Source organism: Watersipora subatra, chromosome 1 (assembly GCF_963576615.1).
Source record: "Watersipora subatra chromosome 1, tzWatSuba1.1, whole genome shotgun sequence".
In the NCBI taxonomy this organism is placed as follows: domain Eukaryota; kingdom Metazoa; phylum Bryozoa; class Gymnolaemata; order Cheilostomatida; family Watersiporidae; genus Watersipora; species Watersipora subatra.
Window position 1 is genome coordinate 14591875 of NC_088708.1, and position 25882 is coordinate 14617756.

The 25882-nt window shown below is 37.1% G+C and overlaps 1 protein-coding gene across 2 annotated transcripts; it reads right to left on the minus strand.

Moving 5' to 3' along the window:
* Positions 1–1273: 1273 nt before the first annotated feature.
* On the minus strand, positions 1274–22148 carry LOC137385762 (serine/threonine-protein kinase TAO1-like). Of its 2 annotated transcripts, XM_068072301.1 has the most exons (18): positions 22000–22148; positions 19410–19546; positions 15615–15686; positions 15350–15496; positions 13939–14089; positions 12525–12677; positions 11086–11261; positions 9635–9850; positions 9118–9261; positions 8749–8859; positions 8116–8286; positions 7581–7715; positions 7347–7475; positions 6912–7103; positions 6251–6490; positions 5886–6098; positions 2288–2470; positions 1274–2079 (listed from the first exon to the last, which is right to left on the minus strand). In XM_068072301.1, the coding sequence occupies exons 2-18, from the start codon at positions 19536–19538 to the stop codon at positions 1825–1827; spliced, it is 2817 nt and encodes a 938-aa protein (XP_067928402.1). In that variant the 5' UTR covers positions 19539–19546; positions 22000–22148; the 3' UTR covers positions 1274–1824. The 2 variants fall into 2 exon arrangements, with proteins under 2 accessions (XP_067928402.1, XP_067928403.1); XM_068072302.1 differs by lacking the exon at positions 8749–8859.
* Positions 22149–25882: the final 3734 nt, after the last annotated feature.

Here is a 25882-nt window from a genome sequence, read left to right on the forward strand (position 1 = left end):
AGGTGTGTTTATGTAAATAATTTATGTTTACATTTTCAGAGTTTCAGCTCACCTTTCCAGGTAAAAGAAGTTATTCTGGTACTTCAATTGCGAAAATATAATACTTGACTGAGCCTAAGTTGTAGCAAAACTTATCTACCTAAAAATGAGCTGAATTTTAGCTAACTATGAACAGTACAATGTTGCAACATATACGGTAACTATTTAGTAGAATATCTTGCAATATAGTATCTAGTTAGTTGCAAATCATTTCTGAAACAGGAAACCGTACTCAACTGTGCCACATGCCATTGGCATGCTTATTAACAAGGTGGAATTTCTCCCACCCTAGACAAGCATCCTATTAGTGGATTTGAGCTCTACAAAAAATGGCTGTGTGCCAAATACGTAGCGAAATCAAATTGGAGATATGTAAAATCACAAGCACTGGTCAGAATGCTATGGCAAGAGTAATCAATGCAAACCAGTGCATTGTTCTCTTATAAAGCAGCATTATAAAAGAGTCCTCGTCCACAATGCTGATGAACTAACTGTGTCATTAGATAATTACTGTCTAAAATACTCAGACCACATCTCTAATCTGCCTGACCTTCCATTACATTCTTACTTCTCTAAAAAATCCCCTGCCATTTTTTATACCAGGCACCAAAACTTTGTCAACCTGCATTATAGAGCAGCATTATACAAAATCAACTTTCTCTTCATAAAATTATGCATAAGTTTACTTTACAATTCTTTATTTATGTTTGTCTCATGGTCTAACCGGCTTTGAACAGCATTGATCGGGGACGATAAAGTTAATGTCTATCTATTTCTGAGCAGGCTGGCAATCACATCTGGTATCATCCTGGAATTGATGCCTGCGCACCAGAATACACCTACAACCATGCCTGGTATCTCAAACAAAACAAACAGTGATTATGCTGACCTTGCTCACTTATTTACATAGAACACATTCATAAATGCTACTAAGTGGTAACACCATCAGCAGGAAATCAGCTGCAGCTGCCAATACTATGATTTACTTGTATGAGTATACGCAGTCTTGTAGCCTTAGTTCATGCTTTCAACTGACTGGATGTTTTCATGCGTAGCTTTATATCACTCACAAACTAAACAACGAGTTTGTATTAAACTTGCCAGTACCTTGAAGTATTTATAGTTCACTGTCTAATGAAAGTGAAACCACTCATTTATGTGTAATTATCCAAGTCTACCAAGCAACATTTATAATAGTCCCTTTCATGTTTAGCAATCAGGAAAAATGCAGGAATATGGAATAGTATTTATTCGGTGTATTCACATATCCATAACATGAAATGCGATGAAACAAAAAATTCAAATGCAAATATACAGTGGAGCAGCACCTTTTACAGATCCATGCTGCCGCACATAATTAGTAATATTTTAATTGGCAGAATTTTATTGCCGCGAAATAATCGTGCTAGAAAATAGTATAACGCATCCAATATTGGCTGAAGGAGTACGAGTGAAGGCATGACCTTTGCCATTATGGCGATAAGACATAAGCTATGTTATAGAGTATTAAAATGGCTTGGCTTACCTAGAGAGCCAAGTACATCCATTGCTGAGGACTACCCGACCTCACTGTGTTGCACGGAATTAGTTATAATGCTGAACTAATCAAATATGAAACTACCACAAAAAAATTTCACATGAGGTAAAAAAAGCTGAAGTTCTGTTAATTGATTGAAGAGGTAAGATAAAATAGCTCATTCGTATAAATAAAAGAATCCATAATTTACATAGAACGAGAAAGAGAGATAGAAGTGTGGATATTTGGAGACAGCAAACTTTGGCTGACTAGAGTTGTGTTGAAAAAGATGTGCTACTGCTACTAGCGCTCAGAGAAGCTGGCCGCGATGACGAAATGCTGCAGTCATCTCCATCATCTAATATTTGTTTAAACTCATCGTCAGCCGTATATATCTCCACAGGGTCAATGCCAGCAGCCCGAGTTTCGTTGTCAAAAAGCTCAATCTCATTAGCTTCGCTCTCATACAATTTACGCTGCAAAGAAGCTCGATCTGAATTAGCCTTTTGCTGCTCGTCTTCTATCTACAACAGATGCAAGCATATGTGGATAAGCAAAGATGGCATGAAGTGTGGGGTACACAGGACACACAGTAGATTGCAACTAATTATAGCACAGAAACAGAGGAAGTGTTTCCAGGGAGCATTACACTGAACAAAATAAAAGTTCTCAAATCTCTTTATGCCCTAATCCTTCTTTAATAAGACAACTGAACTATCACAACTATGATACCTTCTGTTCTAGCTCAGCTTTGCGGAGAGAAACTCTGTCCTGCAGTTCCTTTTTCTCGCGACTATGCAATCCGTCGGTCTGCATACGTATCTTAGATTGGTAAGCTGTGAGCATATCCGTTTCTTGTTCTAATTTCTTTTTTAATTCCTCTGTTTCTGCCACCTGTGACTCATCCAAAGTTACCTACAATCAACAGTTGTATACATCTACTATACCACATAAAACATAGAAAACAGATTGCAAAGGCGCTAATTGATGCCATAGAGAGACAACATGATCTTCAAACAGACTAGAGAGGTTCAGCTGACGCTCTAATCAGCAAATAAAGTGCAATAGCTGAGGAAGATTACATGACACAACTAGTCGCTCTTCCTTTGTTCACAAGGTTGGCAAATGACAGAATATTATGTTTTGTCGGAATTGACTCCAAATCATTCATTGACACTCTTGCGACAGGGGAGCTTAAAATAGTCCCAGCCCCATATTAGCCAGCGCAGTGAAGGAACAAGGCTAAGTAGTGATACAGAAGGGAGATTATGACTAGTAATCCAGGTGAATGGTACTCAAGGAGAACAAGTGGTGTGCAATTCTTAACACTCAAGTCAAGAGAGGTGTCAAGTAGGGAGAGGTGTCAAGTAGGCAGCACCGGCGTGGTATTACATGACAGAGGAAAAGGGTGGAAAAAGAGCCTGCCAATGTTAGACAAGCAAATCCTGCCAATACTAGACAAGCAAATATATGAATAGAAGGCATTACGCTATGAGTGACAGCTGTGATCATAATGATATCCCCGAGCGCTGATCAAAGATTCATCACAGTTTTGCTAGCAGTGTATTGCGCCATCCATAGCTAGCACTTTCATTATCGGCTCATTTGACTCACACAACCAGTACAAGTTTTGAGCAACTTGAAAAACTATGACCCCACCATAGGAGCACTAACAAGCATTTGACACACTTTTCCATTATGAAATGAGCAACCTATAAGCAAACAATTCTGGATAATTGTCATGTTAAAACCAATGTGCTAATGTTTCGGCATGAACTAATAAAATAATCAGGTGAATTAATAAACTCCTGGAGCAGAATTTAAACGGTTGTAACCAACTCGAGTCGATTATCGCTATCAGTTTACAATACCAACAACCCTTTGTTAAGGTTATGTGAAAATCAACGGTTATCAAAACTTCATAGTTTTATTTTATTGTCAAACTATTTTATTATAGCGAACTGTTATGAATGGGCACCAAACAGATATCAATCGCAAGATTTGAAATCTTTTAAAATTACTGTTTCCGTTCGCCAAAGAATTATTCGCAAGATACAATTTTTCAAAAGTGAAGCCGCAAAAAATAGCATCATTTGACGATTCAAATCAATAAAGATGTATCAGAGCAGAGAGATTATAAAGCATTGAATTTCTGTACTTTATGTATGCACACTACGAGTAGTGACTTTATAGATCTTACATGGACTATGAATATTTAATGTAGGTACATGTACATGCTTTAAAAACCCTTTGAGAGCATTCTAATTTACGGTGCACCCAGGGTTATGATTACCCTGTTATATGGTTTTCTCGCCTTATGATTAGGAACACGATGATTTTTCACTCCGCCATACATCATTTTTTTCACCATACGACATCTACAAAAAAATCTTCTCTTGAAATTCAAATGTGGCAGTCGGTGTGTTGAATATGTAGAATAACGAAGATGCCGATATGCTATTCACTATCCTTCCCACAACAAATGAATGAACAACGATGGTCGCTCTCTCAGTTCAACGTTATTTGTTATAAATTATAGTGAAAACGAAATCAGAAACAGGTAATAAAACTTTAGAAAATGATATAATTAAAGTTCAATTCAACGTTTATATTATATGTCTGTCTCGAAGGTAAGAACTCCCTACAGTACGTACTGAACATAGTAACATTGTAATGTTCCATTTTATTGCGGATCATCACCGATAAATACACTAAAGTTACTGTAGGTAACTATAGTTACTAAGGTTGGCATACTATTTTGTAACTAATTTTTTATAAATACGGTACCTATATAAAATTTTGATGTTTTTTATCAGGTGGTTTTTGCTATGGGTCATTGCATATGTTTTATTACAGGTTTCTATACCCCTCTATACGACAGTTCCGCCTTACGATGCCAACACCAGAACGAATTAATGGTGAGGTGAGGCACACTGTATTGATGAAAAATAAATCGCAATAGTTTACGCCTTTGTACAAAAACAATTGATACTTTTTATATGTAAAATGAAAAACATTCATTAGGAAAAGAGCCATTACAGTCACAAAATATGTCCCACCTGAATCAGATGCAAAAGAAACATCTAAAAAAACCCTGTCTAGAATTATTGGCGATAGTTGAAATAATATTCCAACTGCTAATAACAAAATGATCCAGTAACATGCAAAAAAGAATGGCAGAGTCTCGACAAATACATTAAAAAAGAATACTGACTATAGATATTTTTAAGACGCATTAAAAATGGTCTTTTAATCTGTAGGTAACAAATGGAAAGTGAACTTCCCCATTTCTATTAAAAACGAAGAACGAGTAAGCAACTCCAAACCTGTGTTGGCTTATCACTAGTTTAGTTTTAGCATTTGGACGCATGTGAAGTAGGAACTACTCGACTATAAGCGAAAGCTAGAGATATTCTCACCAGACAAATCTGAATGAAACAGCCGATGTCTGTGACAGAACAATGTCTGTCGTTCATCTTAAGAATAAGCATATCTTAATTTGCCACATTTGTCTTTTGACAGTTTTAAACAGCTCCATGACATCTTACTCTAACTGTTGATGAATGTCACAGTAGTAAATGTAGAAGTCATACCAGAGCAACATCAAGGTTGTTAGCACTGATTGCAGAATTCGTGTCTCAAACATAAAATTGCAATATATGTAAGATAATCTATGACACTTCATGAGATCGAGTATTTGGGAACGGGTTTGACAGCTGAGCCAAAGCTATGTCAATGTCAATAGCATGAGTTGTGGCATCCTGAAAAATGCCTAAGCATATTTTATTTTTTGTTATGATTTCACCATTATAAACAGTTGTTGTCATCTGGTATTTCTAATTGCCATATTTGTTGCCATGTAATGGTTAATATTGACTACTTTTAAACAACTATTAGGTCAATTTTTCACTGTCTTTCTTTCTCATGAACCATATTTTTTTAAAGGATCGGTCACTAATTTGTATCGCAACAATTGTATCGACTTACTTGACACGATATCGACATCCAGCCAATCAAGTTTGCATCATGAACAGACGCCCAATATTTCATGCAAGAACACAGTAATTTTAGAAAGCTCCCTGATGAGATCATTTATCAAAAATAAAAATTACAAAATGTATACATATTAAGCACAAAAAGAGCCATTTTTAAATGACACTGACTAATCTTACGAAAGTGTGCAATCACTTTGAATTCGACATCCAATTAAGTCTGAGAAGATAACAGCCAACAATTTGAATTTTGGTAAAAAAAAAATTGTGTGTTAACACCTGGTAGTCTCAAGTCAGACCTACATAATCAGCTCTAGGAGGGTTGGAATGAATCTTACGTTTTGCTGAGTGACAAGGTCATCCATGATTTGCCTATACATCTCATAAAGCTCTGCGCACTTGAAGTCTTGCTCATCCTTCAGACGTTTCCTGATGTTCTGGTGTTCGCTGCGAGGAGCTTTGGAGAGTTCTTCATCTCGCCGCGCTTTATATTGCCGGTTTTGTGTTTCCACTGCCTCTTTTAGCTGCTTCTTTACACGCTGCCGGTTTTCCTGAAATAGAAACAGAACATCTAACGAACCAGGTACACAGCATCATCTGAGTAGCTTCTGTGAGAACCAAGCCCGACACACAAATGTAAAAACATGCAACAGGTCAATGAGTATATCGAAATCGATCAGTACAGTTAAAAGGGGAGACTCACGCCAATACTTTTGGGTAGCTGCTTGCTCTGCAGGGCATGCCGTTTACGCATCTCCTTTTGTTGCCTTTCTGTATATTCATTCTGGTTGAGCAGCTCGGTGCTGTGTTGCTTCCGCATCTGCTCATCTCTCAGCTTATGAATGGCTGCCATGTGCTTGTACTCCAAGTCTTGCACCTCATCATGATGCCGTCTCAGCATGCTGTGCGCTGACGACATTTGAGCATCCTTGCGGTTCAACTCCTAGGAATGATTAACGTAAAATATTGTATTATAATACAACACAAAGGATGCAAACCAAGAAACAGATACTACATGAGGAAATACAAAAATGCTGTATCTAATTTTGAGCGCTTCATTTCAATGAGCTTGAGATGCAAAGGCAATGTGAGCGACCGGGTTTTCAGGAGCAAATCAAGAGCTAAACTAGACATAGAATTGATAGGTGGAACTAAAAATGTTACAAACATATAAACTAAGAATTGTATGATTCTTCGGCCGATGATGTCTAAAAACAGACAGAATGAATTGTATGAGTGATAGAATTATAAAGTGAATGCAATTTCTGGTTATGTTAGACAATTACTTAGATTTCATAGAGCGATATAACATTCTGCTAGCCCTAGGACAGACAGTTCAGCTGAGCGACAGACAGTTGCCTTACCTCTTTAAGATGTTTCTGCTCGAGAAGGTGAAAACCTAACATCTTCTGTCGTTTAAATTTTCTAATTTGAACTTTGGACAAATACTCTTGATTGTTGGACATGTCAGCAACAGCCTGCTCGTGCTTCTGATCGAGCGCTTTTTTCAGATGCTTCACTTCCTCCTTCTCCTTCTTTGGTGTAGATGCGAGTGTCTGTAGCGGCAAGTGAGATAATAGACATCATCGTCACAGATGTGCCATATATATAGCGCTATGAAAACACACTATATGCGTACATATATGATGGAGAAACCTAAGGTTGCCCACAATAAACATAAGCGCTGAAGAAAGAGACACACACGCACGCACGCACACACACACACACACACACTTGCTGACCAAGCATAAGAACAAACCAGACCATGGCACGGAAGAAAACAAAAAACATATAAGTACCTTCTTCAATTCTTCATTGTGCTGTTTCTTTTCCTTGGCCAACTCCTTCCTACACCTTTCCAGTTCCGCTTTATGTAACTTATTGAGGTTCCTCTGGAGGTGCTCCTCATCAACTTGCGCTTGCAGATGCTGCAGCGGGCAATCACGGTTCACAGATATTCAAAATATGTCAGACATGGATCTGAAGACAATGTCATTGACTAGACAAATGCACATGATGTCTAAATAACCCACCGACTTCTCCCTAGCCAACAACTGCTGCTTCCGAAGTTTCTCTAACTCTCTATAAAATCCAGTCATTAAGTTTTCATAATCTCGTGAGAGTTTTGACTCGTGCGTATCCAACGATAGCCTTAATTTCTCCTCCAACTAAAGAAGAAAGTGAGAGTGATGAGAATTATTGGGAAACAAGTAGGCCACTCCTCTAACTAGTTGCGAAAGAACCTTAAGCTATTGAAATTTGAGTGGCCAATAATAAAATCCTTTAACCTGTGAGCTAAAACACGAGCAGACAATACTTGTAATACATTTGAGCGCAGAAACTATGTCTATCCGACTTTAACATTAAGCAAATATTCATTACTGTGTATAAATATAACCAAATTTAATAGATGTGCTTCAGAAAGTGTAAATACTTTTAGAATTTTTTTATGTCGACAGATCTTACCACACAAAGTGTAATTATAAAACAACGGGCTACAATGGCTCGCCTATTCTAGGATGCCTGGCCTTGCGGCAATGATAGAAACATACAAGCGGGTATACGAACCTGCAGGAGCTCCTTCTGGTGTTGTTTTCGCATGCGCTTGTAACCGCTCATCTGTTCTTTGAAGAGGTCATCCTGTGCTTGCTCCACCTTCTGCTTCTTAACAATGGAAGGAGTGCGAATTGTGGCAAAGTTGTTGGCCCCTTCTTGAGTATTTTCCTGGTCGCCAGCATTCTACAGGATAGCGTAATTGTCAGACACATACTCCCTCACAAGAAAGGGAAGTGCGACTGCTTGGCGCAAATTACCAACCATAAATGAAAGCGTTCAACTCTGTGCTATGAATTAATTGCCGTTTCAGCCAAATAGTGTGGTGGGAGAAAGGAAGAGCAATCTGACAAGTGCGTTCTGCATACGCAGTAACGCGAGAGGCCAATAAGAACAGAGTGAGGGAGTGAGCATACGCATGGCCGGAATGGCAAATTTACTGCATGCAAAACAATGAGATAGAGGCAGTAGGCTAGCATACAAACAGGCTAAAAGAGAAGTGAGTAGGGCTGAGCAGCTCAAACACAAGCTTTGCATCTAATAGCGGAGCGAGAGAAAGAGCTACAGAAAAAAGGTACATGCAAGCCAATGGTATTAAGAGTTGATACGGATAGCGAGAAACAACGGCGCCTCACACATTTGACTTACATATCTACATGATCTGCCAGCAACTGAGAGACTGGCAGAGAGGTGACTTGAGGGAGAATCTGGTATTGTTGTGACCGTGCCATTGTAAATGTCGCCATTATGATACACAGTCTGAAAGAAGGTGAAAACTGGGACTAGCTAAAGACAAGATAAAGGAGAGCACAGCTAGGCGAAGAGAGAAACGGAATAAGAAGAGCATACAAGATTCATTTATGGCATATTTTACTTGCGTTTGTTAGAAAATGAATCAGGCGAAGATTCTGTTGCGAGTGCACCTAGCGTTGTCTGCCTAGTCAAATCCACACGAATCCAGAAACACCTAATTGTTCAGAGCACTGGCTAAAAGTTAATGTGAAACGAAGAGCTTACCCTTGGTAAACTCATTCGGTTGTTAATGGTTGGTGTGAGCTCCAGTAAATCAGGCACATAGCCATCAACCGTGACTGTTGGAGTTTCATTCAGGCTACACACGCTGTTAGTCGTGCTGCCACCACCCATACTGCTGTACTCGTCCTGCATAGCAAACACCTGTCTGCAGTGTTCAAGCAACTGCACCCCACATGAAAACTTTGCAATCCCCGACACGATGTTACAGAGACTTGACAGCTTTGCATAAGATCAGTAAGCTTGAGATTATAGTATAAAAATCTATGTTACATCTATTAGCAAACTAAAATATTAACTAGGTTTTCTACTGAGCCTGAGGAAGCCACATACATCTAGCTGTATCCACACATGACAGAAATATTAGAGCAGAAAAACACTTTGGGTATTACCACATTGCATCTATATTCACAAGTGAGCAAATTTACAAAAGTGTAAACATGAGTTTGAAAAAACGCGCAGTGCAATGTTAATGTATGAGTAGATGGTGAACATTAGTTACCTGCGATGACTCATCTGGCAGTGAGATATCGTCAGTATTCTGGAGACTTCCATTCGATTCAGATAAATTACCATCCTCGACATATTCCTCCATGAGAAACTTCTTAATTTTCCTAGCATTACGTTTGTCCATCTCTCTTACCACTGATTTAGTGCGTGATATCAGCTCACGAATAATGGCAAAAGCTCTCTCCACATATTGTGTGAGAAATGTGTGCTGAAAAGGAAACATATCAATCAATTTGTTATTAAAGGGAATAATACTGAGCCAACAATTGTGAATAGACTACACAGTGAGTTTAGGTAGAGACGTCTACAACACGCTCTGTTGTCAGCTCACTGAATATTAGGGTTATCCTTTTGCAGACTTCAGTTGGCATGGAAAGTGCTAACTCCTAAATATGATAGATTTTCAGCTTCACAAAAGACACGTCCGTCACAACTGTAAAAAATTATGGCTAAAATCTGTTTAGAGAAGAAATCCTTAGTGTAATAGTTGTTTAACCAGTCCAGTTAATTCGCAAAAAATGACAAACATTCAATATTCAAGTTTTTTTATATATAAAGTTCCAAGCTTACTCAGCAAACCTAAAATGAATCAAGTCTAAGATGTGGTCTGTGTTAGTCGATAGCATTAACATCACAGAATATATGATAGCGTTAAAATCACAGAGTATAGGATTGCATTAACATCACAGAATATATGATAGCATTAACATCACAGAATATATGATAGCATTAACATCACAGAATATAGGATTGCATTAACATCACAGAATATAGGATTGCATTAACATCACAGAATATATGATAGTATTAATATCACAGAATATATGATCACATTTATACAGAATATATGATTGCATTTAGCAAAATATAGAATTGTGTTTAGCAGAATCAATGATAAGGCTACTCGGAGAACTCCAGAGTGCTAAAAAAAAAACTTCGAGAAGAAAACTTTCCATGAGATTAGTGAGACTACAATTCTCGACTCAAGCGGACAGCCAAGGGTACTGCTGTATACACAAGTGCACGAAAACCAGCTTGATAAGCCTTTGGATACCACCAAGCACGAGCTAATAAACATGGTCAGATAAATTCTTCAAGAATTATTACCATTGATAATGTTCTTTTAGCTTCCAGAAGTTAATAAGCACCATATATTTCAGGTTCTACATTGATATACTTATTATTTCCTGTGTCCATTGTTATGCAAATTTGAAGAAACAGACTAGTATACCAAAAAAGACCTACTTTCTGCTTCCCCACCATCTACTTCAACTTGACAGCTAGCATTCTAAGGAGTTTGGTTACGTATAACAGTAATCTATGTGCTTGTTACCCTAATACACACTTTTCCCCGAAAGGATCAAAAGCTGCTATCTAAAAAGATAAAATAAAATATAGTAATACAACTCGCTACATCAAGAGTGGTTTGGTGAACTTGCATACCGTCATGGCTGATGTAGCGGAGGGTCTGTTCTCTGGGTCTTTTATAAGACACGTATCAACAAAGCCTCTGAAATCTGTTGACCAGTGTGTGTCAGAAAGTGAGGGTGCATCATTTTGTGGTATGTGATACAATGCAGCCATTGCATTCATATTGAATAATGGTGGCTTGCCTTCAGCTGCAAACAAATGCACTCTGCATCAAGACTCTGGTAACTACATGACACAAGCACTGCTGTACAGGAGAGGAGTGACAACGCTGGAAGCACCAATCATGATAGCACAGATAAAAGTTCTTTAAAAACAATGAATGATTGAGCTGAAAATCTGTTTAGGTTATTGAAAAAATTTATTGAAATGACACAAAAATTATTCAGAATTAATATAGACCAAATAAAATCTATCAACTCCACTTAGAACACTTGGAAATAGTTTGGACACCTTTACACAGTCAATGCAGATGTTTGACAATGCTGCAGGGTGGAGGTAACTGATAAGACATTGTAACAATCAGAATTGTCCACTCTTAGTTTATAAGTCGTACTTTAGTTAACAAGGAGGCTAACATATTCTATTGGCAATATTTCATAACTAGCTGTGCCACCCGGCGTTGCCCGTGTAATAGAAGAGTCTTTGGACAGACAATTGATTTGTATTTAACATATAACAACATTTGCCATTATAACTTTCAAAGTACATATCATGAGAGAAGTGTGTCGTGTAGTTGAAATAAATAAAGAGAAAAATAAAAACAACTGTAAAGGTTTTAAAACTTTGTCAAACAACTGTACCTTTCAAGCTAGTAGCCTGGCATATTGCCAATGGAAAACTCCACTAAGCTAATTAATAAGGTTAGGCTTCCAATGACAGTAAGCCATGACTTTGAGTCTGTATTGTTGTCCAGCTCAGCTGTTCTATTAATAGCTATAGCCGGATTTCAAACAGATAGATTTCCAACAGACGGATTTTGAGAAATATATATAGATAATATAATATTTGAGCACTTTTTTTTGAAAACAAATTCAATCCAAATAAAAAACAAAAGATATTTGTGGAAAGTCCATGCTTTCAGTTTTCAAGGATTGTTGAAGTTTATTTTTCTACAATAAATCAGGATAAAGACGAAACTTTGAAACCTGACTGAGATTGCAGCCAAAATTCTGTCCTGTTTCAAGGAAAACTTTTTGAGAATGAAAATTTGGCGTAGTTAAGAATGAAAATAATGAAACACTTTTTGCTTGATTGAGTAAAGTTAGAACGGTGCGTATGCACAGGTATTTCTACAAATCTTTCTGCCTCAAAGGTTTTTCAGATATTCTAGCCATAATTCAATGTTTAAGTTTAGTCAAAGGTCAGGATACGAAATCGGTTCTTAAATAGAGATATACAAAGTCGATAAGGCCTCTCCATAAACAAGGTCGTAGGTAGGTGACAGAACTCACCCATTTCGATACAGGTGATTCCAAGAGACCAGACATCTGAGTTGCCTGAATACTCGCCATCATCCATGGCAAGGATGACTTCTGGGGCCATCCAGTAGGGAGTGCCTACGAAGGAGTTGGCAGGACAGGAGAGTGATGCAGAGCCAAAGTCAGCTGAAAGTTAATAAAAAAAATTAATTTTCATCCTTTATATATAACTAGATGGTTACCCGGCATTGCCCGAGTAATAAGTCTTTGTACAGAAGATTTATTTAACATAACAATAGTTACCATTCTAACTTTCAAACTCCATATAATGAGAAGTGTTTTGTGCAGTTTAAATAAATTAAGAGAAAAAATGAAACAACCGTAGGCCTAAAGGTTTTCAAACTTGGTCAATAAAGTGCAACTTTCAAACTTCATACCATGAAGAAAATGGTTTGTGGAGGTCAGATAAATTAAGAAACGAAATAAAACAACTATAAAAGTGTTTAAATGTAAATGTGAAATAATTAGCAAGTAATAGCTAAATTAAGTCTGTTTTGCTACAATTACAATAAAAGATAATTTGGTAATAATACAAATAATACGAACTGAGAAAACAAAATAACAATCCTGAATATGTTGAATTAATAATAACAATTCTTGCATAGAAGCGTGTGTATAAAAAAGTTACTGTTACAGCAGAAACTATCCATCAAAACTTTGAATATGATGATACTGGTACCTCTCGATTCAGGTACAAATGTAAAAATGAGATATCAGACTGTCTTTGTCTGGTACTTTGTCTGACCAAACAGAGAGAGAATGTAGAGGCTATTTATACTCGAGATAATACAATTGTCCACGTGAGAACCAGCTAGCCTTTACCGATTTAGCAATCGACCCTTACGAAAAACCGAAAATAGAAGTGTAAGGGTACATTTGAAATTGAAACGGCGCATTTAAAAATTGAAAGAATTAGGTAATGGTAGCAAAAAATTAGTTTTTAAACAATTTAAAAAATATAACAAATCCAAAAGGTAATGTTAGTTAATAATCAAAAGTGCACATTTAGCATGTGCATATGGTATCTGATAAGAGGCATACAATGCTAAGGACTGTATTGGTTACACGGTGACTCAGTGGTTAAACGCGTGGTTTGAAACTTGCGGTTGCAATCTCCGTGAGCTCAAATCCAGCAGCCAGCGAGCTTTTCCTTTCAAAATTTTAATAGCTATAGCGGGACAAACTGAAGTACAGAATAACGGACACACATACTTTGAGATTTATAGATTACTGAAATTTCAGCGATCACTTGTCCTCACAAGAACCTTGTGAACAGCAGAAACACGTAGCTGTGCAATCTTCTACCTACTACTGGCAGCCACAGCGGGTAAGACCGTGTCAACAACGAACTATCTGAGGAACCAACGTAGAGTTTGAAGACACTGACCAAGCTTAACGATGCCCGTGTCGGTGAGCAGGATGTTGCCGGCTTTGACATCTCTGTGTATATAGTCTCTACCATGCAGATACTCGAGTGCGAGCAGTGTGTCCCCACAGATGACCGCAATTTCCTCTTCACGCAGCCCACATTTGTGTACCTACCAAAACAGAAATAACTAAATAAACAGCAGCTGTACTCTTATGACCACCATTGAGCAGACACAAAATAGGGATTGTGTCCCCACAGAGATAGATTAGTTAGAGCATAATATGGTATTACACAGCATCTCTGCTGAAGCGCCCGGATGTACTTCAGTTGAGAGAAGCAGCAAAAGCTGAAAAAGCTATGTATTTACGTTTCTTTCTATATCAAAACAGTTATGTTGAATCATGTATTCTTATAATATGTCATATTTTTTTAATCCACTGCAGAGCACAAACCGTTCATAAACACTAAAAAGAATTACCTAAAGCATTAAAATGCATGATATGAAGTTAGTTAAAACCTAAACATAAACCTAAATTAATGCATAAACTGAATTAATAAAACAATTAGCAAAAAGACACCTTGATCGTTGCTCCAGAGACAACATGAACAGAAGTGTAAGTTCAATGTGTAGGTTCAGTGTGTAGGTTACATGTGTAGGTTACATGTGTAGGTTGAACGCGTAGGTTACATGTGTAGGTTGAACGCGTAGGTTGAACGCGCAGGTTCAACGCGTAGGTTCAGCGCGTAGGTTCAACGCGCAGGTTCAATGCATAGGTTCAATGCGCAGGTTCAATGCATAGGTTCAATGGGTAGGTTTGGTAGTAGAGTGGGTGATAGATATGTGGCATAACCTTACTCATTTCATTTACTTATCATTTCCATTTTTTATTTTTAACATTTACTGTACTGGTAAATTGTACTGATACTTACAAAGCTAGAACAGTTTGAACAGATTTGGATGTTTACTTTGCACTTTGTAAAAATTACTTTGTATGTCGACACAAACTTTTACTCAAAATTCATGTTGCATGTCGAAAAATATGTAGAGGCGAGCTAAGTTGAGATTTGATTGTATCTGACTTTCCACCGGAAGTTATTTTTCACATACAACGTTCAAAGTTTTTCCAAGAATGACATTTTACAAGTAGACGTATAAAGATTGAAGATCAAAATAAAAAACCATGAAAAAATATAACGACACTACGAAAATAATCAAGTTAGTTTAGGATTCTCGTATTCAAGCTAGAATAAGTTGGGGGTGGATAGAAAGTCAGCCACATTGCAAGAGTTAATAATACATTCACACTTATAATACAGACTAGCCAGGTTAATTACAAGACCATCATGAAATAACATAACATGGGATATCAAGTAGTGACCCACTAGGTTCCTCAATTAGCTCTCAACAAAAGCAGAGAAAGAGGAATACCTCTATAACGTCAGAAGCGGAACCGAGACAGTACTCCATGACGAGCCAGGCAGTGTGGTCAGTCAGATAGCAGCCATTGTATCGAATAGTATTTCTATGTTCTAGGCTGCACAGCACCTTCACTTCTCGCACTATGTCCTGCCATTTCTGTAAAACACATTGTCAATAACACATGATATGGATTAGTTACAATATGATGAGGGTGATGCAGTGCAAAGCATGACCAGCAAGTAATTAGACAATACACCACAACAAGACCACAAACCTCTAATGATTTCTTTCCACCATAACTCATTTGCTTGATGGCAACAATCTCCTTGCTGGCCACATCCCTCGCCTAAAATTCATGTTTCATGTTACACACAAAATCAGTAATAGCAATCACCGAGGAATCAACAGCGAGGAATCAACACCGGTAGTAGTTAAATGTGCGACATCGTGTTCGCTGAACTCTTGGCAAACACCATAAACTTAAAGGAAGTACAACAGCGGCGAAGTCCACACAACGAGAAGATGATTTAGAAACAGAGAACTTTATTTTAATCAGAAGTAATGACTGAGGAAGAACAATGTATAATGGTATGACACGCTTGTACACATGTCAAACAAAAACCAAAATTACTATCGATTTAGTTATGTAGCCAAATATCTGTTAGGCTACATGTAATTTCTATGCGCGACAGGGAAACAAAACTAGCCACCAATAGATAGACATGTGTTGCTACATACTCAACTTTTTGGGCATGCTTAACTAAGGAATCTACATATATAATTGTGTGCCATTGTCTAGCAACAGGAGCAAGACTATATCACTTTTAGGAGATATAGTATCGTTGCTGCTCCTTATTATCCCGTTATATACCCTACAGGATGAAAATATTCGTTGGTCATAAAAATTCGTGATTTCGCAAACAGTCAATCACGCGAATTATCAAATTCCGTGAAATAATTAGTTCTATTTTTAATCACAAGAGAGAATAACTACTGCATCAAATTGAAAACTAGTCGCTAGCCTAGTTTTAATATAATTACTAAACGTAATTGAGTTCCAAAACATTTTTAAAATCATTGCCTGAGCTTTGAGCTAACATCATTGCCAATGCATCATATTTATTTACAGAATTATTCGAGGTTGTCACAAGATATACAGAATGGCGTCATCGCGAAAATAGCCGATGGGCAGAAGTACTAAACGTAGTCGAGTTCCAAAACTTCTTTAAAATCATCGCCAGGCTTCGAGCTTTATTGCCATTGCGTCAAACTTTACAAAATTATTCAAGGTTTTTCACAAGTTATTCGGCATGGCTTCAGCATAGCAAAAAAGCTCTCCTAGTCTTTTTACATTAAAATCAACTCCATCAATCTCTAATACCGAAGTCGAGGACGATCATGATTCTGATCTGGACATTATGGTATGTATTTGATTTGCAGTGCAGATACATTTTTTCATAATCAACTGCATTAGTTAATTCTTTTTGTTTAAAAACTGATCGCTTTCATTAAATACTTCAGCTATTGTTTTTGTACTTTCTTAACACTCGTTAATATTTTTTCTTTTTTGTGTTTACTGCAGATTGAGAATGAAACAACCTACTCCGATTACGAAAACTAGAGACAAGTAGTAATATTCATCAAGGCAGGAATATTGGCAGAGAAGCAACCAGTCAACCCCTTCATCGACTACAACTCCTTGATATCGCTGCAGCAAACATGATTAAATTATATATTTTATTTCATGTATAGATATATTATAATTTATTACAAACATGAGTGTACAAATAAAATATTTCAAATACAAATAAAATTTTACAAACGATGAATGGAGTAAATACAAACAGTTTAGTCCATATGGCGGTTGTCTAGCAATAAAATTAAACTGGTACTCTTGATATGTAAATACTAGCGTGTAATGGTGCTTTCTGACTAGTTATTTTGGTAATAGCAGCTCTGTTGCTGTCACTGTCTTGAGTAGATGTTAAAGGCGATTCTCTCGCTACTACATGGCTGGTAAGGAAGTTATCATCAGAACTCTCCTCGTGGCTTACAATTGCAAAGTTCTGCCGGTTGGCCAAAGATTTGTGCTCGTAAAGGCGTTTTTGTTCCTTTTTTAAAAACAGATATATTCTTCCCGTAAGTAGCTTCGGTCACTTCAACCTCAATTTCCAGACCTCCGTGAATGATTGGTGATCTTCTAAAAATGACATCTACCAACCTTGCAATCATTGTTCTTCGGTGTATGATGAAAAATCTCTCTCACACTAAAACAAATAATGAAGCAGTAGGGATGGAAAAAATAAGTATTGCGTTTTACCGAAGAACCAAAGTAAAATTCAACTAATTTAGTAAATGTGAAAAACTCATTACTTACCACAAGTTGTTGGCTTATCAAAGGCCTCCAAAGCGATGAATATTCGTGAAAACCTCTGGACGCAGCAAAAATTGTTTACCGTAGCTTAGCATGATCGCCTCGCAGTTGTAAGCTAAACATAAACCGGAACACGCGATATGCGCATGCGTAGGAATAACTCTATTACTAGCCGCAATAGAGTTGACTTTTCCTAGAGAGTGGCATTTTTCAGCCGCGAATAAATTCATCCGCGAATATGCATGAAAAGAAATTTTCGCGAACTATAACTCCGCGAATAAATTCATCCTGTAGGGTATGCTAATATGGAGGTTGGAGATAATCAGCGAAGTTAAATATGACTTGAATTGTTGTTTTGTTTCAATCCAACCCATTCAAATATCACAAAAACAGCACACGCTCGATCTCTTATTTTAGCAGCACTAAAACTATAAAAAAATTTATTTTTTCATTTTGCTCTATATTGGACAGCAGTCAGAATACAGAGTTGACAGCTTTCGAACGCACCACTCATATTGAGAGGTAAATCTCATATTGATTCTGTTGAAATGTTATTAGCACTTTACTAAGTTTGTAAAATTCTGGTGTCACAATCCATTCAACAATTTAGTTAACAATTTGCTGAAGGGTCACGAATACCTTTTGAGCAATCGTTCATTTCAAACTATGAAATTAAACATATTGGCTCCTTATTTAAACTGTCTCCTTACTTAAATTGTCTCCCCATTCATTCTAATCCACTTTAGTTCTGATCATCACTTTCTCCATTTTGAGTCACGATATGGCATATGGCGGTTACTTTAGCAAAATGAAAATAACTCCTTGTACAAAAGACCGGTACTCTAAGGCTGTTTGCAGAGGTTACGCAATAGCTTTTTTGAATCAAGGTTCTAAAACCTGTTTGAAGAAATTTGGCAAAGTGATAATAAAGTTACTGACTGTCTAGCTTCACGTCACAACCTACAGTTTATACGAATAACAATCTTTCCTTGTTCTGATTCTAGCAAACAATAGCTAGTTACAAGTAAAGGCTGGTTCAAACTTTGTTGCCATATGTTGGAGTTGTCCTCTCGTCGATTAGTCATCATCTCTGTGCACCATAAACTGATGACATCGCCGAGGCGACACAGATATGTCATTGCAGGTGTCAAACTTCCGCGATACTTCACCGAGCATTCACGACAGTCTGAGCAATGTGCACCACTTCGGCGATGGTGATCGACTGTCGCATATTGCTCAATCTACATTTCTCTTTATGATAATAGCTGCGGGATTAGTATTTCATCGTTTCAGCGACCACATTGTGTAATTTAAGAACATCATGTTGCGAACTATTCGTCGATGTAAATGCGGATTGGCTTGTGATAGTGGGAACAATGTTACATATCACAAACGTTCACCGATGTATTGTGAGATTAATGCCGACATACTACGATATAGTCTGAGGCAGCCTTAAGCGAGTATGGTGGAACATTTGCTTGTGTCCCCTAGACTACCTTCACAAAAACCAGCAAACAACATATGTAGTACGATAAAGAAGGCTGGCAAACACAAATAAAATGTCAGGGCATTTGAATTGCCAGAAGCAATTACCACACATCAGAGCTAATGGCTTGCATTGTAATAGCCCTTCCTAGTACTAATATTTATAACCAAATGACCTGCCACGGCAAACAAATAAACAATGTTGCTTACATAGTAGACAGCGCCAAAGCTGCCGTGTCCTATCTCTCGTAGGTCTTCAAAAAGTTTCTCAGGATCATCTGTAGTGAAATACTGAGCTGCCTCTGGATCTCTTGTGCCAATCAAGGCCGCACCGGGCATGCTGTCAGCTAAAAATCACAACATTTCAGTTTCGTCACAATTGTCTTTTGGGGTTGTCAATGATAATTATGAGAGGACTGCGAGAATCATGAAAGCAATAGTGTCAGATTGACGGCTTTATTGTACTGATAAGACAATATCAGCGACCCATTTCATTTCACCAATCAATTAATCAGCAGTCCACAACCCTTTGCACCAGAGTTCCAAAGAGAGCCTTTAACTGGTTGCTAAGTAATTCTTCAATACTTCCTTAGCTTCACACCTGCAAGTAGGCTCGAACAAAAATTTGTGCATGACTATTTGGTTGTCAGGGATGGTGTTCACCACAATACGCTTACTGATCATGCGAGTAATGCTGCCTTACTGTTTAATAAATCATCTGGTGGTTTAACTCTCAGAGCTTGAGAAGTGCGGGTAGGGAGTGACGCATGACTGAATGACCCATCAGCAGGGCTAGAGCTGTATGTTATGGTACCAGCATACCGGTGTTTGCTAGACTAACAATCTGATAAGCAACTTCGGATGAAAAATAGAGTTTGAAACCATGCCATGATTTATGGTCAAGAGAAACTCATTTTCATAGGACTGGGAAATACAAATACTTTTTGTGTAAAATAGATAGCAACAACCTACAAAGAGTTGATAACTTATGTTTTTGTGTTTAATTTCTTAGTTACTGCAGGCTATGAAGTTTATTTACATTGCCCTTATTTTGGATAGTGAATCTTAGATAGTATGATAGGAAATAGCTGAAATGACACGAATCTACAGAATTTAATTTTGGTTCATGCGGCTAGTTAGGGTCGCTTCCGTTGCAACAAGGTCAAACCTTTACTACACTCCACTTTCACCAAAAAGTAAGTCTATCTTGTCCACATCGTAAAAACAAAATAAAAATACTACACTTCAGTTTTACCAAAAATCTATATCGTTCCCATTATGTAAAATAGAAATACATCTTACAATTTTGACAAACTTTCAACTTACTTGATACTACTAGTAGATTTTTAAAGTCTGTGTAGGTGTTAGCCTATAGACATGCTCCTAAAGAACCCTACCGCTCTCGCAGCATCAACCTAGTAATCTTTACAAACGATGTTTTAATTTTATATAACTATAATATTGTAACTTTCCCAGTAATACCGAAAATATCAAACAAAAAGCATCAATAACAAATAATGTCAAAATATAAATCTACAAACAAGTGAGCCATAAGTAAACCCAGGCGTAAAACTGATTTACAGCTAGTATCCTCATGTATGGTACGTAAAATAAACTGATGCTGTCTTTACCAGTGCTCTGACTGTCAAACCAACATTTTTATTTGAATGCTATAAAATGCTCCAACTTGGTATTTAATAGAAAAGCTCAGCATCAACAGGAAAATAAAATATTGTGCTCTTTTTCAAATACTTGTGGCTGTACAAAGCATCGTATTTATAGTAAACATACATAAAAAACTCCTTGGCATTTAACCTATTAAATCATTAAAAGTGGCATGATTTGAAAAAAAAAACTGGGGAGAGCAAATCGATGTATGTGAGACATGTTGCTTGAGGAATAGCATTTGATCGGCTAGAAATATATCAATAAGTGAATCACCATAATTTGGTTGCCTGATGACTGGATTCACAGAAGTGAATATTATGCAAGGAATATATTTTAGAATCTACGAGATACATCATTGTTACTTTGAAAACTTGAAGCTTTTGAACAGGCTGGTAGTTTACTAACTTCGATAACAAAGCTTTTTTTATAATTTCTATGATTTGAACGAAAAAAAAAACACTTTTAGTTATGAGAAGGAACTCTAGTTGGTGACCCATGACACCAGTGATGAGCATTTAGAGATCTCTTATTCAGTTAAGCTGGTGAGTGAAACTGAAGAGCTGTGTGAAGTATAACTGAAAACTCAAGCATGCCAGGTACTCTAGGATCTAATTCGCATTCTGCTCACAATTACTGCACTCTTGAATGTATTACTCCATACAGCTGAGGTTGCGTGCTTTAGAATAATCCAGTTAGTTTCACTGTTCGACTCGACACTGCATGGTCTTCCAGTCAGTAAGTAGTCTTGTAATGGAATAAACCCTCAATTTGCTGACAAGCCATTGCACTAATAGGTACTATGACTGCCCTTTGTACAGATAGAAGTTGGTATTTATTAGAGAAGGCTAGTCTGGCTGGGAGCAAACAAGAACTAAGACATCAAAAGGGATCAAAAAACTGAGAATCAGTTACTGTATAGAGATCAAAAGAAAAGCAATGCTAATCATACGACAGGCATGCAGCTTTTGTAAACTCACTGCTCAGTTGGGCACGTTCAACAAAACAATGCTTAAAATTGGATTCGTTACGAATTAAAAACGATTTTTGCTAAAACAATGACATCCAAAGGGGCAAGCCTAAACAGTTGGGTACAATAAAGACAACAGAAGACAATTTAAGTGAAAGCACAAACCTCAGGTTGCAGAAACTCGCAATCTCGTCACTTCATCGTACTGCTAGTCCTTTATCTACTACAGCTACAATTAGAAGGAAGTGGCCGAGCTGGAAGTACAACTAACATAACATCGGTAAGCAACGACTAGAATCGAAATGGTCTGTTGCAGCCACTGGGTAAGGTATTTCAATTATGAAGATACTGAGACAGAATACTAGTTAGTTCCCACTTGTGCATTCCTAGATAGGCACTAGTCAATTGTTCCAGCTCATTCACATAATAAGCAAAAAGAAAGAGGGGTGTGTGCGCTTGAAATGTACATGCACTTGCTGCTGCTGTGGTATAGCTAGTCATCCTTACAAAAGAGTGAAGTACTTATATCAGATTGGTGTACTGATTTCCCAGCTGTTGCATACTACAATGACAGATAAGATTAAGCCATCGACAGATGTCTTGCTCTATCCTCATGCCTGACTAAGTTGAGTAGAAATGAATAAAACTACAATGGCCGAGTGGTGCTGGGCCGGCTTTCGACATTTTCTGTTTTGAATCAAACACTGATCATTCTGGACTATACATAGTAATACATTGTAAAACAGTATTCCCGAATTTGGTCATATGATTTGTACGACATAACACACTGGCACTAAGTACTCTTTAATTTGATGCACAAAACCAGTTACTACATTTATAATCAACCAAACAAGATTCTAGTACTAAGGCAAAACAATGGTCGGGCACACATTTATTATCGACCATCGAAAACATCGTCGATAAACTAAATGGCCTAATCATAAGTAAAATATTTTGTAAATCATCTGCAATATTCCGCTGCCATAAAATTTTGTATAGCTCTCTGCCATGTATATAGAACAAAGCGATCTTACAATGCCATCATGGAAACACTGCATTCACCGAAAAGCAAAGAAACGTGAGAGTTGAGATGCATATTGGGTAGCAAAGCGAACGATCATGATTAGTCATTGCTGATCAACGCATCAAAAACGACAAAAAAATACTGAAAGAAATTGATCAATTAAAACAGATCAACCTGAAACCTTAAATACAGATATCTAAACAGCAAAACCATTGCATTATCGGTAATATTCATAAACCAAAGGTTGAAGCACGCTGAATTCGATCAAAGTGAATGAATCCACAGACATTGACTCTAAACTGGGACCAGCAGTGAACGCTAGCGTAATCTGTATGTTACAAGCGTTTTATATTTAACTCCGCTGTTTTGCCATGATTGGCTAACTGATAGTGAACAAACGCAATTTTAAAACAAAATCCAAACATGCATAAAAAATTATTTAATATATAATAAACATATACAATTGCCCTAAAATAATATAACGCAATTGAAATAAAATTACTTTACGAAAAATTATCACTCACAATTAAAAGAAAATCTGCAACTTGTTTTACAAAAGTTAAAATGGAAATTTAATGTATAAATATCAAAGACAAAAGACAACATGCATTTTTAATGTCTCCAATGTTCTTTGGAAAGCTAATAACAGTGTTCCGCAATGCCCCTACTTTCAGTGTGCTTCTGCCTATCACTAACACTGCACACTGGAAAAGCTATACTTCTTGAACCGACCCAAAAGCACATATCAAATGAGTGATACATGTTTTCTCATATACAAAAGGACCTTAGGTTGGATATTCTTTTTACCACCATTTTATTAATGAGACAAAATGATAATTTGATACTTATACCAATCATTTGGTTTTGGCTAAAAATCTTTGCATAGTCAAGAAACAGTCAGAAGGTTATATATTCATATAGAGCAGATGTCTGGTGATTTTTTGTAGTCAATTTCCTTGAACTTTTAGCAACCAATGATGTGATTAGTTGTTATTTAAAGAAAACCATTTGAATATTATTGGTTTATTGTGATTAGAAAATTTGATCACAGCGGTGCAATTGAAATGCATTTTTGTTTAAACAGTCGATAACTAGTTTATAATGATTATTAATAGCAGTTAGATTATTATCTAAAATAATAAGCACTCCGGTATTACAGTTATATATATATATACAAGTCCTTATGCTCAAGCCGCATGGCTTATTGTTGAGCGTGGCTTCTGGTTCAAGGTCATAGACCGCGGCTAAAGCCACGTTTTTAAAACTTACGGGAGGCTTTTCGATAAATGCGGTCTCTGCTCAGTTCCGCGCTATAACCACAGAATCGCATTCATGATACACTTTTATGTGGGAGTTTTGACGACCTACTCGTTTATTTTCAAGGTCATGTTTATGGAATACTTTAGACTAAAGAAGAATTTATCGCTCTAATTCGGTATGAATTCGTGACACACGAGTGAGAGACAAGCGGTTGAGAGCGTGTTAATACCTGCTGACATCGAAGCAGATAAAAATTTAGCTGCGACATGGCAAGTAAGTTCTTGATGCAAGGGTTCAGGAATTTTAATTCGAACCTGTAAGTAAAAGAAAACTCTTTTCACATGTACTGATGTAACCTGTTTTTTTATTCAAGAGGACGGGGGTATAGCGAAGCCCGTCTCAACACTCTCGCTCCCAAAGGGGTCAAGGACGACAAAACATCAGTCGTTAGCCGCGGTCTGTGGGCATATGAGGCTTGTTGGTAAGGGCGGCTAGATACCGCAGGCGGCTTGTTGGAGGATTATTTTTTCTTTCGTGAGTCATCTGTTTTTGAGCACAAGCCGCGCGGCTTGAGCATGAGGACTTACGGTATATATATATAAATTGCTGGTGACGGTAACATACCTTTTTAAATCAAGTTATCGGTGCACTACTATGATCGCAGTGGATTTCTATGATCGCAAATTCATGTTTCAAAGAATTTTTATATAAGTTAAAAAGCTACAACACAAACTCTAAGTATATTGAAGAAGCGATGTGTTTCATATTAAATAAAAGACGCAAAAGCCCAATTTAATGTGATGCTGTTTTAAGAGGCCCAACGGACTGCTTGACAGAGTAAGTGTTAAGAAAAAAAGTTTTTTGTTATAAAAAAAATCTAGCCTTGAGACTTTATTACAACACACTGGCGATTGCATAAAAAAACTTATCTACTTACCACAAAATTTGATGAAACAATAAAAAATACAACATACGGAGCTGTACACACAAACACAAGCTATTAGGAGTCTTAGGCTATTCAAGCTCTATACACAAACGATAGATTTTGTTAATGATGAAAACGCACTGCTACCTATCTGTGAAGTATGGGTGTGCAAGCACTATCCTACTGCTTGTGACGTTGTCATTATTTTAACAGCCTTAGATGATAGACTTATACAACTAACTATGCAACCATGGTTTGCTTTTTATAATTGAGAAAACTGACAGATTTGGTTTATGAATGAGTCAAAAGTACTGCCAGGACACAAATAGACATATGCTATGTGAGTACATAAAAAGCGTGGGATAAGCCAAGCGAATACTGGTTGTTACTCTTGTCTACATAGTAACATGTAGTTGTCAGAGAATTTTGGGTTTAATGGCCATTCAAAAATTTTTTATGAGTTAGCAAAGACCCCACTACAGCCTCAGATATACTCTTACCTAAACTTTACAATAGCTAGCATAGTAAAAACCAAACTAAGTCGAGGTTGTACATATACAATGACACCATAAATGACTACATCTAATACAATAAAATACACGAAACCAAAGGCATTGTCTGAGTCACGAAACCAATTGCTAGCAAATCTAAGATAGTTTCACATATAACTGTAGCTAAAACTTTGTAAAAATCTGCATAACCCAAGCTGTCTAGCAAATTTGATTTACAAGGTCTGGAATGAACTTTGGTGAGAATAAAATATGCATATAGGCGTACTATACAATTGCTACAGTAAATCAACTGCATATTGATCAGGTTAAATGCATAGTTACTATACA

Excerpts from the sequence above, each read along its gene's own strand:
- LOC137385762 (XM_068072301.1), bottom strand. The coding sequence starts at position 19,538 with ATGCCCGGTGCGGCCTTGATTGGCACAAGAGATCCAGAGGCAGCTCAG. Across the intron at positions 15,687-19,409 it reads GCTTTGGCGCTGTCTACTAT|GCGAGGGATGTGGCCAGCAA; the intron begins GTAAGCAACATT and ends CATGAATTTTAG. Across the intron at positions 6,491-6,911 it reads AGCAGAAACATCTTAAAGAG|GAGTTGAACCGCAAGGATGC; the intron begins GTAAGGCAACTG and ends AATCATTCCTAG.